Source organism: Rhinolophus sinicus, chromosome 4 (genome assembly GCF_057876585.1).
Source record: "Rhinolophus sinicus isolate RSI-liver-muscle chromosome 4, RSI-T2T, whole genome shotgun sequence".
Taxonomy (NCBI): domain Eukaryota; kingdom Metazoa; phylum Chordata; class Mammalia; order Chiroptera; family Rhinolophidae; genus Rhinolophus; species Rhinolophus sinicus.
This window is the reverse complement of record NC_142504.1, coordinates 107,799,624-107,820,474: the sequence shown is the minus strand read 5'-3', so window position 1 is coordinate 107,820,474 and position 20,851 is coordinate 107,799,624. Positions and strand designations below refer to the sequence as shown.

Here is a 20,851-nt window from a genome sequence, read left to right as displayed (position 1 = left end):
AGAGTGGGTAGGAGACAGGCATTATAAATCTTTGTTTTTCAATTATTTTTTTTAAATCATTGTAAAAATAGTATAATCACATTTTGGAAAGTAAGGATTAAGGGGCAAAAGCAGTTATTAACCCTATTTCAGTTGATGCTCTGGTATGTTTTCTTCCAGTCTTACCTCTGTATTTGTCTTTTTAACAAATATATAGTATTAATCATAGTCTATGCACTATTTTGTATCCTTGTTTTCTACTTAACATTATTATAGCAACATTTTCCCATGTGGCTCATAGGCTTCCTAACCGTCATTTTAATAGATATTTAATATTCTGTGATATGGATTTACCTTAGCCATTCCTCTATTTTTGATCATTTTATTTCCACTTTTTCTTATAAATAATATTTTGAGTTATGTTTTTATGCATAAAGAGCTTTTTACATCGTTTAGATTATTTATTTGGTTCACTTCTCAGATGTAGTATAGGTGGGCCACCGAGTATAAATTGTTGTTGTTTTTTTTCCTTTTGTCTTAAGAACAGTGCCATTTTTTAGTATCACCAATAACCTATGAGGGGTCCTATTTCATCGTATCCTTCACAGTACTTGGCACTTTCATTGTAAAATAAGAATGCTAAATGCTATTGTAATAGGTCAAAATTGGTATGTTTTGTATAACTTTCTGAACTTGTTTTATTAACGGTATTTTCTCATGTACGTCTTGTCTGTTCAGATTTTTGGGCATTCTAAATGATATATACCAAGTAATTTGTGTATGCTTTCTCAAACCTAAATGTTTCCTTTTGCCCAGTCTTCAGTGTTTTACTTTTATGATAGGTGGAAGAGTTTGAAGCATTTTGTTTCGTTTGCTTTCTCATGTTTAGGAAATAGTGCCATGTAGAAGAGAGTTCAATAGTTGAAAAAGTTGAAAGAGAAATAAAGGGTTTTTTTGTTTTGGTTTGGTTTGTTAGATTTTGTTTTGTAACTTCCAATTAGGTAAGTAACTCACTCATCAAATACTCGTTTTGAGCTTGGCCTGCAGTGACGATAAGACTGACACAAAGACTTTACAATGCATATAAGGGAATGCATATAAGTAAACTACAATTAAAACGGAGTGACAAGTACGGTAACAGAGTATTTGTGGGATTACAAAGGTGCAACACTTATCCCAAATAGGGCAGAAAAAGATCGGAAAAGGCTTCTGTGACTGTTATCCTTTGTCTGCATTGTACTCTAGCCTAGAGTGGACCATACGTTACTTAATCCCTCACCTGTGGGTGCGTAGGTTATTTTCTATTTTTCCCGTCTGTAAACAGTATTACAATAAACATCTTCAAATGGGGATTGTAGTGCATATGTCTAATGATTTTCTCAGGGAATTCCTAGACGTGAAATTATTGGGTTGTAGTGTATGAATATTTTTGAGATTCTTGATGCATAGTGTTGCCTTCCAGAAAGCGTTTTATTATAGAAATCATGAGAGTTCTTTTTTCATTACACTCTTGTCAACATTTTTTAAATATGGGTAAATAATGGTAAATGAATATGGTATCTCCCTATTGTTTTAATTTCCATATCAGTTATCAATAAGGTCAAATGCTTTTTTGTATTTATTGACTTTTTTTTTTTTTAAGAGGTTTATGTTCCTATATTGCACCTATTTAAAAAAAAAACGGGACATTTGTCTTGCTCTTCTGTGTATATTAATAATTTTAACATGGGAATTGTCTTTTTTACCTTTGTCTTAGTATTTTCTTTCTCTTATGTGTATATCTGTCATTTACCTTATGAATTATTTTTAAATATCTCTGCTATTTTAAACATATCATGATCTCAAGATTTAATACATTTCAAAAGAAGATGGTTTTGGAGCTTATATTTAAATGTTACTTCCCTTTTCTACTTTCTTCTTCTGGAAAACTTAGAAAATTTAAATTTTGTGATATTGTGACTTAGAAGTATTATCAAGATTGTTTTAATTTTGAGAAAGACCTCAGTATAAATTTGCATTTGTATTTGTTTAATGTATTTTTTTAAATTTTTTATTTCTACCCTTCCACTTTCACTCCATCCTGAAGGTATGAAGCTCTCTTTCCATTAGTATTGTCCTGTGTGATGTTTGTCTGGATACACATGGAACAAGAAACCCTACAGCAATGTGGTGTTGCCTGTAAACAGAAGGTAGCTTGTCAAAATCATTATTGCATTTATTTGAGTATTAAAATATTCTCTATCCTATAAGGAAGTTGCAGTGTTAGTTCATCAAAAATTCTTTCTACTTACAATTTTATATTATTTAAGGCATTAATAATTAAGTTAAACAATTAGCTTGTAAGGATTTTTTTACTTACAACAGAAAAGCATGATTTTATTGTCTTATAGGCATTATATAGGTTGGGCTTTTCTTAGAGATTATTTGAGAATCACTGATATAAAAGAAATCAATATAGGTGAAGGAATGGAGGAGAAAGAATGTTCTTTCTATTATTTTCATGCCTAATTTTTCTTTCTTCCAGTTTATTTTATCTGAAAGAATATTTATGTTGTCTATTTATGTTGTCTAATAGATTCACAAATCTATTTATGAATTTGATCAGAAGGTGACATTTATGTTCCTTGTGTTGTTTTTCTCTTCCTCGTCATCCTAATCCAAAATGCTTATTCTGTCACCTTAGTGATTGTAGCCCCAGACAAAAATCTTGGACTGTATACTTTGAATTGGCTAAAAGCCAATCAAATTTTAAGGACACCTTTATTATTCTGAGATAGAGAGTTGAATTGATGTCTCTTGCCTTTATTTTAGAACTGAAGTTAATTATGAGAAATTGGTGATGGAATATTTGCAATTTTACCGAGGTCAGATAAAATGAATATTGTAGAAAAACCCCTTCATAGTTGATTTATCCTTAACTGGTTTTAGTTGAGTTTATAGAAAGTAATTGATAATTTAGAATAATTAATTTCATGAAAGAAGAAATTTATTGAAATATTGAATAATTACTGTTTTTTAACTTTCAGCCCTGGAATATTAAAACAATACATGAAAAGCAATTTTGATCAGATTTAAGTAAATTGTCAGACTGTCCTTAATATTAAATATTAAATATTTTAATATTAAATTTAAAAATGAAGTTTATAGTGTCATTTTTTTAAATTCTATTTTTTAGCTGAAAGCAGATCTGTCTTTTTCTAGATAAGTATTAAAGCATCCTAATAACTTACTGGAAAATTACATGGGGAGTCAGGGATGAGGAAAGGCTGCCTTTAAACTCAGCCATGATTTTTGGGCGGAGGGGGTTAAGCAACAGTGTACCCATCTTCTTGGAATTTAGTGACTTTCTGTTTTAGCAGAGACAGAAATATTTTGCTTTTTTATAGAGAGAAAATAATTTCTCTACAAGTAGATTTAACAGAGGAACAAAGAGACAAATGTTTAATTTTATCATGCTTTTTGATATCATACCGTCCCTGGGTTTGAGAAGATCAGGACAGTCTGACAAATCAGGTCTTAGGAACGTGAATAATTACACAGGTATTTAAAAGTGAAGCATTTATATAGGACAACAAAAAGCCCAATTCTCACTTTAATTACACATACAGCAATACTACAGTTATGTTCAGCGTATTATTAGCAACACATTTTACCTTTTGGAAGATTTTATTAAGGTGTGATTAAGCTAGAGGAAAAGATTTATTGTTAATTTTTTTCTCAGTATGATTATCTTTCTAGCTATTGTAACTTAGACTGTAAGTTTGCATTTTGCGGTAGAAGTAAGTGAACTGTTATTATGCATTCATGTAGTTCTTATTTTTCACAGGTCAGCAATATCCAATTCACCTATAATACTGATATAAGCCAGTTTCGACAGCTCTCTCTGGATGACACCCGTAGGGCCTTTTTCCTTGTATCCTTTGTTTGCACTTTTGTTTAAGTTGCTGCAACCTCCCATTTAATGGAGTAAGAAAGTGTGGAAGGTGTTTCTGCTTGTCACTTAACAGTGGTATTTCCTTGGAGGCCATTCAACCCCCTTCTCAATCGTAATTTTCTCCTAGTTTACATTTTTAATTTTTTTTGAACTACAGAGAAGCATAAAGAATGATGTAGCAAACAAATATGTACTCCTACCATTCATGATACCAACAATTAATATTTTGTCACGTATGTCACACACTTAAAACAAATTAAAACATTACAGCTAAAGCCAAAGTCTCCTTCCAACTCCCCACTCCAGTCTAATTTCCCTTATCCACAAGAAACCACTGTTAAGAGTTTGGTTTGGAAAAAGCCAAAAAGTTTGCTTTGTATCTTTTTAATGTGTGTTCTATATTATATTCATATAACCTCTATCTCACAGCGTTTTTGGATCACATCACAGGTAATATTGTGTGAAAGTTATTAGAATCAGAACTTTGAAAAGCAATATGGCTGAATGAAGTCGCACTTTAGGAAGACTGGCTGAGCTGCTTCAAGAAATTCATAGGGAGATATTTCCTTTGAACTCACTGTGGTGCGGGAGTGGACCTTTGAGGTCCAGAAAGTAACTTCTCATTCTCTCCTCGACCTCTTACTTTCGCGCTCAATTTTGCTTTCTCTCTTTTTGCAGACTTTTTGCAGAAGGAATGTTTCTCCTTCCACTCAGCCTATTCACACTTCTTTCCTTGAACCATGCATCCCCCTAAATTGTAGTTTCATCTTTTCTGTTTACTTCTAATCTCCTTGGAAGAAGAATCTATAGTTGCTGCTCCCATTTCCTCCCCATTTATGTGCTCTGTCCTCAAAAGTACAACAGTGCCTGGCACGTGCTGGCGCACACTGTAGCTCGGTGCAGATCTGTCAGAGGTCTGCTGCAGCTGCACTGTCCGGGGTCTGCAGGGGCTTCCTGAGTGCAGTCTGTTCTATTCGGTGTTACTTAACCACTCTCGACCATTCAACTTGACTGATTTCTCTCCTTTCCCTTGACTTCCAGTACACGGCCTGGGTTCTCTTCTCAGCTTTCTTTACCATCTCTGTTCTCCTTCACTAAAACTTACTCTTTCTTTGTCTGATCTTGAACCTTGAGCAATTCATGATCAAATGTACAAATGAAAACGCAGTGACTCCCATTAGTAGAATAGGCATATCTTTTCTAAATAAAAAAGAAATTTGTATGAATTCTGACTTGTTTTGCCGTTTCCTTAACTCTATTTAGGTTTTCTTTTTACTGACAGCGTTTTTTGGAACTGGGAATATAGCATCTATTAACAGGTAATTTTAAATGAAAATAGTATGTATATCCAAAAAAGTAATACGAATTGGGATTTTGTTCTGTATCTTGCTTTTTATACTGAAAGATATATTTTGGAGATTGGTGTGTATCGGCACATACAGATATAATGTTCCTTGATACAATGTGTGCTTGTGTTTTAGTAAGAGTGTATTTTAGTACACATTCTTTTAAAGTTATAATGTGAATTCTAAAATCATTTTTTTTATGTTGGTTCCTTAGCTTTGATCTTGCCTCTGTTTACTGCTTTCTGACCATATTTAGTCCTTTTATGATGGGAGCCCTGATGATGTGGAAGGTTAGTTTTCTTATTATTTTATTAAGATACTGATCAATTAAGGTTATGGACTTATTGTGACATTAAGATTATAAAGTAATTGTGACATTAACATTATAAAGTAATTGTGACAAAGTTAAACAGCATAGAAAGTAAATACCTTCCTAGACACTGCAGAATGGAAATGGGACCCTCTAGCCTTTACTCCAAAATATAGGTCATCTTTTTGCTTTACTCTTAAGCCTATTACACTTCAAAAGAGCAGAGATTCTGTTAGTCCCAGAAAGTCCAATGAAAGGTGATTAAAGCCTGTGGCAAGTGCAGTCAGATCAAAACTGCACTGTCCTCACAATCTAAGGTCCCTGAAACCATGTTCCCCACCCATGAGACTGTCAACATGTTACAATCTTTTCTCATAATGCATATATCCACAATGGATTCATTAATCAACAAATATGTCATCGAGTGCTTACGTTCAGTAATGCCCCAGGCACCAGCTGGGTGCTAAGGATGCCAATATAATGACAAATTCACAGCTTACCAGGGGTTCAGAATCCAGTGAAATGTGATTCACATTCTTTCCCATCTTCTTTAGGGTCTTCGTGCTCGTCTCATTCCCTCTACCATGGTGTCTGACATATTTTAGCTGGCTAGTACAGTCCTCCCTTGTTATCCCCAGGGGATTGGTTCCAGGATCCCCTGTGGATACCAAAATTCACAGATGCTTCAGTCCCTTATGGAAAATGGTGTGGTATTTGCATATAACCTATGCACATACTCTTGATTACTTTAAATCATCTCTAGGTTATTTAATACCTAATACAATGTAAATGTTATGTAATTTGTTGTTACAATGTATTGTTTAGGGAATAGTGACAAGAAAAAAAAAATCCATACATTTTCAGTACAGACACAACCATTATAGGCCTAACTACATAATACACATCAGCAACACTGCAACTTTTTTCCCCAAGTATTTTCAATCTGCGGTGGTTGAATCTGTGGACATAGAAGGCCAACTGGATATATTTGTTTAAATAAAGTAACTAATATCTGCCAAAAATCTGATTTCTTTCTATTCAGATAACAGAAGTAATAATTGTTAAAAGTATGTATCTCTTAATAGGATTAATATCCTTTTGTTTGTTACTGTACTAATACAAATGTAATTTTAAGAAATGTCAGAAAGATGTTCCATTCTCTACTGAATTATTTTAAAACATGTATTGTATCCTTAATCTTAATATACATTTTTTATAATGGTAGTTGTTCTTATTTCAGTCTATTAAACACCATGGGTCTTTAATTAAAAACAAGGAAAAAAAAGTTTAAAGTAGAATGCTACATCTTTAACCTTTACCTTAATTCAGAGAGCTGACTGACATACGGCACTTGATGACTCTTTTTGACAGATGTGGCTGCCAGGGAAGGTCCTCCTGACTCTATTTCAGTCAGACTTGTATATCCTCCACTTGAAAAAGAATCTTGCAGTCTTAAACATCATTTATATTCCGTAGCTTCTTCTCTCCTCTTTTTAAAAATATCAAGTGTGTGTATGTGTGTGTATGTATATATCTTTTTTAATTGGTCATTGGAAAGCAGTATCTCAAAATATTATCAGTGTTAGCTCTGGATTATGGATTTTCAACCAGTATAAATTTTATTATACCTTTCTCAATTTTTATTTGACAAATTTTTTTACAGTGAGTATGAATTTTATAACTAGAAATAAATTAGGATTAAAATAAAACAACAAAAAGCAGTGGTTAAACAAGTAAATCATGTTTATGGAGTTATAGTATCAAATAACCAGATGGCTTCAGGGATCTGTGAATCAAATTGCCAGTTTCCAAAATTTATTTCATTTGAGCATCCTGGGCCTCTCACAGCCTCTTGGAAACATTTGAACATGGTCATTAATTAATATGACATAAGTGGAACAAAAATGTGTAATAGGTTTTATTTGGAATGTGTGTTGTATTATTTCTTATACTACATATACTATTGATACAGATTTTAAAGTCAGTTTTATCGCTGTTCTATATGTTATTGGTATCCTGGTTTTATTTCAGCATTTACTCTTTACTCTTTTATATAGATAAAATTCATTTGAGAAATTGAAATATTTCTATAAACAGAAATAGTATTTATTTCAAAACGTTTTTCAAATGTTTCAGCTACCCATGGCATCATTTGTTGTTCCTTTAAACAGATTTTGATTCCTTTTGTTCTTGTGATGTGTGCTTTTGAAGCAGTGCAGTTAACTACCCAGTTATCATCAAAAAGGTAAGGTGACTGTTTACGAGCCATTGTATTTGCCCATTTTTAAGAAATGAGAGTAAGCATTTGAGGGTATTTCATGTGATTGCTATTAAGACACTGTAACATAGATTGTTTATTATAAAAATGAGAAAAAGTGCTTTACCCTTTTGGTTAGAGTTCAGTTGTCATTAGAGGAGAGTAGTTAATTAGAGCCTCTTGCAGGCAAATAAAATGTTAAATGTTACTAGACTATGAGGTTGGACAATTAAGTTCGCAAACTTGTTGCAATGATGTTGCTAACCTTTTTTTGATATCGGAGGGATTATTCATTTTGAATTTGCATGAATTGGACAAATAGTTAACGAAGTTTACTATTTGGAAGTGCTGAAAAGGCTGCATGAAAAAGTTAGACGACCTGAACTTTTCGCCAACAATTCATGGCTCTTGCATCACGACAATGCACCAGCTCACACGGTACTGTCTGTGAGGGAGTTTTTAGCCAGTAAACAAATAACGGTATTGAAACACCCTCCCTATTCACCTGATCTGGCCCCCAATGACTCTTTACCCAAAGATAAAGGAAATATTGAAAGGAAGACATATTGATGACATCCAGGACATCAAGGGTAATATGATGACAGCTCTGATAGCCATTCCAGAAAAAGAGTTCCAAAATTGCTTTGAAGGGTGGACCAGGCACTGGGGTTGGTGCATAGCTTCCCAAGGGTGACTGTAGTGATATTCAGCAATGAGGTATGTAGCACTTTTTCTAAGATGAGTTCACGAGCTTAATTGTCTGACCTCATATTATTCAAGCTAATGAAGAGTCTCCCTAGAAAACAGTAAAACATAAATGTTAAATTATTGTAATTAATGACTGGTTTACTGTAGATATAACTGTGCCTACAAAAGGAGGGATATCATTCTGTTTTTAGGGGGTTATTTCTTAAATATGTATTAGACAAATGTGTTAACATTATTTCATTTTACATGGCTTGAAATGAACTGTTCTAAAAGTCAATAGTATACATAGTTTCTCAGTCTTGATTTTTACACATTTGACAAATGGAATGTGAAATATTCTTTCTGAGTTTTGAGGAATTTCTGGAGCAGTCAGTCTTAAGCAATCAAACTGCTGGAAGAGAAGCTGTCGACTCTACTATTTACTTTTTTTAACCTATAAAATTGCCTCATCAGTACATGACTGATCAGCCTCTCTGAAAGACACTTGAGATAAATATGAAGCTTCTTTGCAGTTCTGTTATTGTTGAATCAAGGTGGCATATTCAGTGTTAAAAGAAATAACTGGTATTAGCATACATTTGCATGTTAATGACTTTAAGCTAGAACTGGGTTTAGCATATTATGCATGTGCCATAATTAAAAAAAAAAAAGATTTTCTTCCACTGTTTAAAAATAGTAGAAATGATTAGTAGAAATATCATTTCTACTTTAATTTCGAATATTTTTGCGGAATATTTACATGAATTTAACATTAAAAGCATTTATACCTTGTTAATATATGAAAGATAGTTACTTAGCTACAATAAAAAATGGTAACTTATAGGTACTTCCTTGCATCTGTTAGTGGATATATTTTTTTATAAAAGATTTTAATTAATCTTTGATAAAAGAGCTGGGGGGACAGGTGAATAAGAAGTAGAAGGCTCATCAAAGTGTGTATATGTATATCTGTGTGTGTGCACGTACACGTACATGTGTGTGTAGTAATTCTGTTCTGAGATAGTGCAACAAAATAAATACAAAGGCAGACATCTGAGGCAAAGATGACAAAGTTGAGGCTTTATGGATGTCTTTTGATCACTAAACCTTTACAGGTCACTGACATTTCCCCTTCAATATCACACCGACCCTTCAAATTTGATAATGTTACACATTGAACCTAGCAATTCCTTTTCTTCCTGTTGAAAACTAGCTCCTCATGCTGTTTTCTGTATCACACAAGCCTAAGTTCATCCACCCTCATTACCAGATCCACTTGCTAAATATCACTGATAACATCTCTCCTTCTACCCACATGTTCAGTCTCATTATTTATGTTGCTAAACATTTTCTTACAACACAATTCTTGAAAGCCTAGGGGTTAAGATGGAGGTGGAGTTTACACTAATGACTGACTTGTTATGTCCCTAATGCCAAAGATGAGTTCAGCAGAACAAACCTGAGATGATTCTAGCGGTTTTCTTTGGACTCATTCCTTAAGTATGTATTGAACAAAAATAAAGTACAACAGCGGTGTTAGCATTATTTTATTTTGCATGATTTTAAAATTAACTTCTCTAAATATCAATAATTTATCTAATTTCTCAGTCTTGATATCTGGCTTTATTTCAAAGACTTGTGTATTTTGGGTACAGGCCAGTAAAAGGGAGTATCTGGGCATGAAGATTACCTCATGGTTGATCCGTTAGAAATGCTTTTGGCTGTAAGTAATGAGAATCTAACCGTAGCTGGAAGAAACAGGGATTCATTGTCTCTCAGAACCTGGCGTCTAGAGGTTGGCAGTCCTGAGCTGGTATGATGTCATCAACAGCCCCGCCTTTCTGCTCTCCCGTCTTAGGGTGCTGGCTCTTCTCACACCTCCATGAATCATATCTGCCACCCAGATGGGAAGGACTCATGGGGGAAGGGGCAAGGATTTGTGTCAGCTGATTCTCCCTTTCCATAAGGGAAGCAATGTATTTCCCCAATGCCCCAGCCAATAGATTTCAGATTTTGTCTCAATGACCAGAACTCTGTCTGGCACACATTCATATCTAAGCCGGAAGGTGGTTAGAGAAAAACAAGTTATGGCTTGGCGTGAGTGTGGGAAACAGCCAATCAAAAGTGTCTGTCACAGTTGAGGAGGATATTTTGAGGCCTCAGGTGATGAGGCAACATAGACCTTGAAGACGTTTATCACCTTCAGAATGCAACGAAGTATAAGGAAGTCTTCAGAGGCAGTCGAGAAAGAGAAGAACGTTTTAGAGTTACTGAAGTATTCGACAACCAACCACATAATGAGATCTAAAAGGGATAATTTTTCAGTTCTGTACTTGATCACATACTCAGGAGAATCAGTAGTGATTGAGAAAAACTTGAGAAGGTCAACAATTGTCAACACCATGATCTGGCAGCGAAAAAGCTAGTTTTCTCAAGCCCTGCACTAATTGAAATGAACATAAGGTGTTTTGAATATACTGTTTTGTTCTACTGGAAGGTTTAATCTTCAGGATGTCATGCTCCCATATTTAGGAATCCAAATTTGGATCAGAATTACTCCAGTGTCGAATCACTTTTATTGGGTGAGCATTTTCCAGGGGAAACTATATTAAACCAGCTTAATTTTTTGATTAATTTAATATGAAGTGAAGTTAAACTATTTTTATTTTTTTTAAATTCATTAAAATTATCTTTATTGAGGGCAATTGTAAAAATTTTAACAAAGAAATTTTGGTCATTATTCTATTTTTATCTATCTTAAAGTGTATGAATTTTAGCTCCAGCTAATGTGACTTTTTTTTTTCTTTTAAGGCTATTATCTCTACCAGGTCTAATTTACCTGGGTCAGATATTACAGACTTGGTTTTGTCAAGGAGATTTGCTTCTTCCATCATTATTTTGTTAGTTACAGATTTTATTCTGGGTGGTTTTAGCTTTTTACAATGTTATTTGGTAGTGTTTCTACCAAGTTTAATTTTCCTTGGTTCAAATATTTTTAGTTCTGTGGAACCAAAAGGAAGAGATCTTAAGTCAGTGTGTATCACAATGTGGAGTAGTAGACATTTTCAATTTTATTTTACGCTGATTACTCCTACCATTCATTTAGCGCATATGTTTTGAGTTTCTGTTAAATGCCAGCCACTATTATAGCTGCTGGTGGGTAACACATTGGTAAATAGAGCTTACCATCTATTCAGAGAGATAAATAATAAATAAAATGCTTGCCATGACAATAAAATGTCAGGTAGTATTACATGTCAGGAAGAAAAATAGATTTATGGGGGAGACTTCTATGAGGAGGAGACATTTAAGCAGAAACCTGATTAAACACAGAGTGTACCATGAAACTGTGAATAAAGAACATTGCAGATAGAGAGTTTGTGGCATGCACAAAGGGCATGAGGTGAAAACGTGTGTGGTGTATTTGAAAAACAACAAGAGGGCTAGCCTTCAGTGGGGTATGCTACAGTAGTAAAAGAATTGTGGGCAGGGACCAGACCATGTGGGGCTACTTAGGCCATACTTAGGACCTCAGAATTTTGCCTATTGTGGAAAGAAGCCATTGGAAAGGTTTCCAAAACCCCACTGTCTATTGTATGGATAATAACCTTAGGGGGACAAAAGTAAAAGCAGGGAGATCAGTGAAGAGACCATTGCAGGTGAATGCTCATAGTGGGTTGGTGGAGGGGATAACAGGTAATAGTTATCACCATTTGGATGAAAACCCAGTAGCATGTATTTATTTCTTGAATCAAAAAGTATTCATGGGGCAAACTCATAGGCTCTAGGTGCTCGGTAGCTTCAAAACATTGTAGAGGTAAAATGATATAAAACTAACCTGCTTTTAATAGAAATATCATATCCAAAACAAGGAGAGTGATAATCCCATCTTACTTTCGTAGTGATTTGGTCACTGTGAGTATTGAACAGTGTGTTCATTGATGCCTCCTTATTTAAACATATGTGCATAAACAAGGGACACATTCAGAAGAACGTGATGAGCACCTGAGGCATCTGAGAGTGCGCAGTGCCTGGGGGAGCCAGCGTGCCTACTGGTCAGGAGCCCAGGCTCTGGGCCGGACGGCTGTGTTGGCGTCTGCCCGCTCACTACCTGTGGGATCCAGGGCAGTTTACTTCTGTGTTCCTCAGTTTCCACACAATGGCTCAAGAGTGGAAGGATTTGTCCTGGTAAAGTTTTTTTCTTCTTGTTAATTAAGGCTTAGATCAGACATCGTATTCTCTGATAAACTTTTCTTATTCAGCTGCCCCACCCTAAATTCCTAGTTAAGTCAGATAACTCATATGGTGATAAAACAATTTCTTACTTTTCTGATTCATACCCTGTTGTAGACTGAATTGTGTCCCCCCAAAATGTAAATGTTAAATGTGACTGTATTTTGAGATAGGGCATTTAAAAGAGATAATTAAGGTAAAATGAGGTGATACGAGTGGGCCCTAGTCCAATATAACTGGTGTCCTTAGAAGAAGAGATTAGGACACAGAGGAGAGACCATGTGAGCACAGAGGGAGAAGATGGTCACCTACAAGCCAGGGAAAGAGGCCTCAGGATGAAACCAACCCTGCTGACTCCTTGATCTTAGCTTTAGCCTTCAGAAGTGAGGTAATAATTTTCTGTTGTTTAAGCCACCGGTAGTCTGTGATACTTTGTTATGGCAGCCCTGGCTAACTGGTACATGCTGTGTGAACTCGATGAAGGCAGAGATTGTATCTTTCATTGTGTCTTTCATTTTATCTACAGCTTTAGTTAAAAGTAGTGAGAAAGGAACCAGTATTTGTTAGGCACCTACCATATGCAGGCATTGTATTAGGTACATATATTACCTGAATTAATTTTCCCAACAATACGATGAAGTAGGTATTCTTTTGCCCATTGTACTGATAAGGAAACTGAGGCTGAGAAGACAGTAAGTAACTTCATCAGGTGTGTCTTACTTCAGAAGGATTCCAGAATATCATCTGTGTCATACAATAAAATAATTTGCTTTAGAAAAACAACATTCAAAAACGTTAAACAAAATTTTTAAAAAGATACTTTAAGGTCTGTTTCATTTAAATTGTGTTTATCTCTTGCTCCAGAAGAACGGGATCCAAAGGGTGGAATTTTTGTTTCACTGATTATATGATTCAAAGAAGGGGAGCATTTTGTAATAATTGGAGCTGTCTAGAATGGAGTGGATTCTGGAACCACTAAAACTTGTGCTAGACAAAGCCTTCTTTGGGATTATAACTTTGGGAATATTCACGCTTTGGGTTGAGGTTATAGTGAATGACCATAGTGTCCTCTACAAACACTTAACACACTTTATTACGTCTTTTACAGCAGATTTGTTTTGTAAGATGTGATCAGTCTGACTTGTGGTATATATATGCATATGTGAGATACGTACATACTGAGTTATATTTCTATACTTCAAACAAATAGTTAGAAAAACAATTATTTCTTAAAAAGTCATAAACCTTGACCAGAATCTCGTATCTTATATAAACATTAACTCAAAATGGATTTAAACTTTTAGGAAAAAACATAATAGAAAATCTTTGGGATTTGAGCTAGGAAAAACGTTAGACTTGACAGCAAAATGATGATCTATAAAAGGAAAAAATTGATAAATTAGACTTCATCAAAATTAAAAGTTTTTGCTCTGCAAAAAAACCCCTGTTAAGAGAATGACAAGACAAGCTACATACTAGGAGAAAATATTTACAAACCACATATCAGTCAAAGGATTTCTATCTAGAATATGTAAAGAACTCTTAAATTCAACAGTAAAAACCAATAATTCAATTAGAAAATGGGCAGAAGAGCTAAAGAAGACATATAGATGGCAAAGTGGTCAACAAAAAGATATTCAGCATCTCAGCCATTAAAGAAATGCATATTAAAACCACAATGACGTATCATTCATTATATGACTGTCAAAATAGTAAAATAAAAAATCATGACTTCACCAAATGCCAGTAAGGATGCAAAAAAGTTGTTCTCATGCATTACTGATGGTGTTTTTGTAAAATGTTACAATCACTCTGAAAAGAGTTATACAGTTTCTTATGAAATTAGACATGCAACTGCCATACAATCCAGCAATTACACTCTTAGGTATTTTTCCTAGAGAAATGAAAACTTGTGTTTGCATAAAAAACTGTACACAAATGTTTATTGCAGCTTTATTTGTAATAGCTACAAACTGGAAACAGTCCTGATGTCCTTCAGTGCTTGAATGGTTAAACAAACTGTGGTACATCCATACAAGGCAGTATATCCATACTCAGCAATAAAAAGGAACAGACGATGGTACATACAGCACCTTAGATGAATTTCAAGGGAATGGTGCTGAGTGAAAAAAGACAATCCCAAAAGGTTACGGAGTGTTTTATAATTGATTCATTCCACTTCTACAACACTCTTCAAATGGCAAAATTATAGAAATGGAGAACAAATTAGGGATTAAGGATTAGTCAGGCAGGAGTCGGCAAGAGGATAGGTGTCGCTATAAAAGAGTGTCCTGAGGGATCCCGGTGATGGGGGTGCATTCTGTATCTTGACAGTATCAATGTTAATATCCGGTTGTAATAATTTATAGTTTTGTAAGACGTTACCGTTGGGAGAAATGGGGCAAAGGGTCCTCTATATTATATCTTAAGATTGCATGTGAATCTATAATTATCTAAACTAAAAAGTTTAATTTAAAAATCATAATTTGTGTCCCTTTTATAGTATTGAAATAAGTATTCAAAGTGTTAAGTAACATTTTTAAAGTCCAGCCTGTCACTGTGGGACAGTAGTCCATGATAATATGAAAAGAGCTTTTGTCAAAAGTAGTATTTTCAGAAGCAAAAATGCTGTCAGGATATTGGGTTATTTGATTATTCTCATTTTGATTTTAATGTGTTTTTAATATGTGCCTGTTGTATTTTGTGTAACTTTTTCTTCATTTTCTTTTTTTTTCAGTCTTTTTCTCATGGTTCTCGTCATATCGGACATTATGGCTTTGGTAAGACATTCTTGGATATTCAGTATCAATAACATTGAGCAGCTAAGTGCTGAGTTAATTCAATCAAGATAAATATGAATGCATTTCCATACATGAAATCTTTAGATATTGAGTTATAAGTGCTGGCATAATTTACACATATAGATTACTTTCTTTTTATATGGTTTATTATGCAGTAAGAGTGCTTTTTTTAAGGTGTGAAAAGCCTTCTTACTTAATTTATTCGAATCTGTCATTTTATACCTAGTCTTCCATGGTGCATTATGTCTGAAATGAACTTCCATAGGAAGTTAACAGAAAAAGCTAACTTTAGACTTAGGAAACATATCATTTTCCTACTTGAAATGTTGATTTTTAACCCTTTTTTCAGCTTGAAAAAGAAAGGGAAAAGGGAGGTAGAAAGGGAGGAAGAGAAGAAAGGAAACAGGAAATAGAGCTTTTCCAGTGGGAAGATGTAAACAAGATGATAGTGCTAATGAATGAATTCTGACTGAGGAGCGTACGCGTGGGCCTCTTGTATTAATATAAAGTGTGGTAACAAAAAGAAGAACTATTTTGCACCTGCAAGTTCGGGGGTTTCCAAAACTACCCTCAGGTTTGACATTTCACTAGATGAACTCAGAACTCATTGAAGACGTTGTATTCACGGGTATGGTTTATTCCAGGGAAAGTATGCGGGTTAAAATCTGCCAAGGGGAGTTCAGGAGGGGTCCAGATGCGGCGCTCTGCTCGTCCTCTGCCTGCAGTCAGGACAGCATCCATCACTCCACCTGCCTCGATATGTGACAGTCCCCTCAGAGCACTCACTACCAGCCAGGCCCACTGTAGCCTTGGTGTCCAGACTTTCTATTGGGGCTTAGTGCCATGCTGTTCCCACGGCTGACCTTTAATCTCCAGTCCTTCTAGAGGTAGAACTAGGAACACGTGGCCCAACATAAATCACATTATTAGACTGTTTGGTGGCAAAGGTCCCCCAGGCAAAACATTTCTGTCAGTCATGACAGCCCAACAGCCTAGAAATCACCTCTTAGTAGCTGAAGACAAAAGACAGGCCTCTCTTGGGATAAGGTTAATTCTTCACTACACAGCATCCCGTGCTAGAAGTGATTACAGACAGCAATTCCAGTAACTCCCCACTTCAGATTCCTAGTCATGTGATTTACGTGAGAGCACTTCTGTGTTGTGTTGAACTGGATATTCAGTGTAGGCGTATCTGGAGATATTGCGGGTTTAGTTCCAGACCACCGCAATAAAGCGAGTTTCATGATAAAGCGAGTTTCATGATAAAGTGAGTCACAGCCATTTTGCTGGTGGAGGGTCTTGCCTTCAATTTATAAAAACAAAACAAAACAACGCAAGAAACACCAATGTCGATGACGTACAGTAAGGTGAAGTGCAGTAAAACATGATATACCTGTATGTTTCTGAAATGAACCACACGTAATATTAGAACAAATCAGTTTTCAGTTGTGCTCCCAAAGTGGCAAATAGGCAAGACGTGTTAATAGAAAAGAATTGAAATTCTCTGACTTCACAATTTATGTAGAGTCAGATGGCCTAATTTAATTTAGAAAGTCACCTGTGGTCAGGCCTCTGCCTCCGTGGCTGGCATCATCTCTCACTTTCCCTCCTCGTTTTCGCTACCCAGCCACACCTGGGACCTGCCGGGCTCTACCTGGACTTTCCATGTTTGTATAGTTTACTCCCTCTGTCAGAAACATTCTTCTCCCATCTCCCCAACCTCCTCTTTCAACTGACTCTACTTTTTACAGATAGTTAGACTTTTTATTGGGGCAGCCTTCCCTTACAGTCTAGTCAGGGTATGTACCCCTTACTCTGTTCTCATAGTGGCCTGTATTTTCTGGTAACACTCATCACACACATGCGCCTGATAATTTCAGTGACTCATTCACTGGGTTAAACATTTCCTAGAAGAGCGTTTATCTCCAGGACCTAACACAATAATTAGCACATAGTAGGTGGTCAGTAAATATTTGTTGATGGATGGATGGATGCTATAGCTTCTTGAGGTCTTTGGTATTATTTAGTATCTTTTATTAAAAGATAAAAGATACTAAATACCTTTAATATGGTTTTCTTTATTCTAGTTATTCACAGATGTCACTTTTTTGTTCATTTGACTGAATTGAAATGCTGTTTCTGGCTTTTAGGCGGTTGCTCATTTTAGTTCAACCAAAAATTTCAGTAAAGGGCATATGAGTACTCTTACTGATTGTAATCAGATAGTGGTTCGCAAGGGTCAGAAATCTGAAACACATAATCCTAAACCAACATTGTTTTTCAACTGAATCTAAATAGCCTTTCTTTTTAATGGAGCCATATTTTGCTTTATTTTACAGCATTTTTTCTTCTTGGTCAAGGATTATGGCAGCTGGCTTGATATTGGAACAAGGTATAGTCTATATTCACATAGAAATTCTTAAGAGTACAGTGAAAACAAGTCACGTGCTATCTTAGTATGGAAGGTGTCAATTTGACTTTTGAGGTAAGCATAGCAAGCTGCAATTATTTAAGCCTCTGGAAGTGAGGCCCACGTCTCAGTGCTCTGCATTAACACATTAGCAGGTGGTTTCCTGGGGTGATGTGGGTACAGATGTTAAGTGTGGCGAGAACTACGGGACAGCAGCAAAGTACTAGAAAACCTGCTTGGATTTCAGAGTAGATCACTCGTGAGTCTGTGTTCTCATACTCTCTCGGTCTCTCTTTAGAAAAATGAATCAATTCAAGTTAAAGTGTGAATTTTATGTGGCAGTTTAAACTGCATGTAATCATTATCTGCTTCTTAGGATCTTTAATATGGGAACAGTCTAACATGTGATACCCATCACATTGTCATTTGTAGTATAATCTGAACAAAAAGGCTCGTTCCTCTTTATTATGATTTGAATGTCAGTGATGGCCATCATCTGTTACATTTCTTCCCTGTGAGAAAAAGAAAGCAAAGTTGATCCTTTTGCCTTTTTGTTTTCAAATGCATTCGGAGACAATATATTTTCGTAGACTGATTTTATTTCGTGTAGTCGGCATTTATGTAGCACTTGTGTTGCCAAGAATCATGTGGGCTTGGGTGGCACACTCTGTACTAGACATCCTGTGCTCTGTGCCTATCTCGTCGGCAGCTCGCGGGTTGTACGGCCTGGCTATGTACATGCATGTCTGCCTCCCCCATCTGATTGAGATCGCTTTCATTCCACACATGCTAGGCGCGTAAAAGGTATTCCATAGATCATTGATTGTGTTTTCATTACTCTTAAGTTTGAACGCTTAGGGAAAGTTTTGATGTCTCCTTCTCACTAACCCTCTGATTGATCCCAAAGTGTCCAGACACATAGTGGGTCAGAGCGTGAGCTGTCGACCAGAGCACTGGGCATTGAACTGTTTTCTGCCACTTTTTAGTTGTGAGACCATCGGGAAGCGATTTAATCTCTCTCATCTCTCTCCTGTCTCTTGTAGTCGTTTTGAATGAATGAATCCATGTAAAGCATTTAGCACAGTGCTTCAATAAATGGAAGCTATTATTATTGTCATTCTATAGATCCATTTTTCTTAATCCTTCATAGTTTTCCTGTATTTGCCATAGCTCTCATTGCTTTCTCCATAATTTGCTAAATTTTTCATTTTAAATATAGGTCAAAATTTTATTTGGAAAATATTCTAATGAAATAGAGCATTTTGTGTGTGCGAGTTTTATTTTAAATTGTGATAAAATACACGTAATGTAAAGTTGACCACCTTAACCTTTTTTAAATGTGCAATTCAGCGGCATTGAGTACATTTCAGACTGTTCTGCACCTGTCACCATCATCCATATCAGAACTCTTGTCATTGCCACACTGAAACTGTGCCCATTGAACAATAACGCCCCATCCCCTTTCCACCAGCCCTGGCAACCACCATTCTACTTTCTGTCTCTATGAATCTGACTACTCTAGGTTACCTTATATAAATGAAATTATAAACTATTTGACCTTTTGTGACTGACTTTTTTATTTAGCATAATGTCCTCAGGGTTCGTCCATGTTACAGCATGTGTCAGACTTTGCTTTAAAGGCTGAGCAATATGCCGTTGAATGTACATATCACATTTTGTTTATCCATTCTTCTGTTGACGGACACTTGGGTTGCTTCTACCTTTTGGCTACTGTGAATAATGCTGCTGTGGACATGGGTGTGAGACTTTTTCATGGGAGAAATCTATATTGGTTTTGGCTTAAATAAATACCAAGGAATGAAGAGGATGTAATTTTCACATGGAAATGTGCATCATTAATTCCTGTACAGCATCATTAATTTACATTACACAAATTAAGAATTGGGTTTTCTTTGATTAGCTTGAGGAGGTTATGTTTACCTGGCAAATTTTTTTCTTCAAAGTACAAACTTTACGATTATTACCAGTAATACATGTGTGAAACATAAAGCATTTTTAAATATCCATAATCTAAATTCAATTCAGCAAATATTTATTGATTACCAGCAGTACCCTAGGTGAGTTGCTGGGAATGGGAAAAAAACCCACAGTTTTGGGCTCTCGGGGAGCTTAAGGCTGGAAGAAGAAACAGATTCGTGAGCAGGTAAATATGGTTCAGTGTGAGAAGTTCTAGAGAAGTCTGTTTGGTGCTATGGGGTCATTCGTCAAGGAAAGCTTATTGGGGGAAGGACTGCTTAAACACTGCAAGGGTGGGGTTCAGAGAGCACACTGGGTGACAAGATCTAAGCAGAATGTATAGAGTGAGAAAATTGGGAGATCTTAAGTGGCACTGACATTTAAAGGCAGAGAACAAGACATGTGGAAATGAGACTGAAAAAGTGGCCAGAAAGGCAGGAGAAAACCAGGTGAGAGTAATATTGTGGAAATGAAAAGAGCATTTCCGGAAGGAGAGAGGTCATCCAGAAAAGACATAAAAGGGTGCGTTGGCCTGACGAGCCTGGCTAGGGAGGCTTCCCTGGAAGGATTTACTACTAGACTGCTGCTCTGAATCAGATCCATCGATTTCTGGGTGAGGACTGCAGGCCAAAGATAATCATCTATCTCCTCTCTCCCAAGACCCCAATAAAATAAACAACCCAGCCAAACTGGAAGAATGGGAGAAGAATCATCAGCAAATGCGAGTTCAACAATTTCCTAGAAGACGGATATTCAGAGACAGGAAGCAGCAGCCCAGAATCCATCAGCGGGTCCTGCCAAACGAAGAGGGAGCGCCAGACTCAGGCAGTAATGCGGAGGGTAGGAAGAGGTGAGGCAGGGGGAGCCAGATGGGATTAATGGAGTGTCTGTTTATAGGCTCTCAGTGTGCTCTCCAC

General features: G+C 35.9%; 1 protein-coding gene across 2 annotated transcripts in view; it reads left to right on the top strand.

The window, feature by feature from the left end:
* PIGN (phosphatidylinositol glycan anchor biosynthesis class N) overlaps window positions 1–20,851 on the top strand; it is a 90,269-nt gene that overhangs the window by 54,835 nt on the left and 14,583 nt on the right. The window contains exons 23-29 of one of the 2 annotated variants that reach the window (XM_074339876.2): window positions 2,066–2,168; window positions 3,806–3,892; window positions 5,177–5,232; window positions 5,474–5,549; window positions 7,741–7,814; window positions 15,484–15,526; window positions 17,887–17,939. In XM_074339876.2, coding sequence (XP_074195977.2) covers window positions 2,066–2,168; window positions 3,806–3,892; window positions 5,177–5,232; window positions 5,474–5,549; window positions 7,741–7,814; window positions 15,484–15,526; window positions 17,887–17,939 — 492 coding nt within the window. Of the gene's footprint in view, window positions 1–2,065; window positions 2,169–3,805; window positions 3,893–5,176; window positions 5,233–5,473; window positions 5,550–7,740; window positions 7,815–12,489; window positions 12,662–15,483; window positions 15,527–17,886; window positions 17,940–20,851 lie in introns of those variants that run through there. The other variant, XM_088798028.1, reaches the window with a different exon arrangement.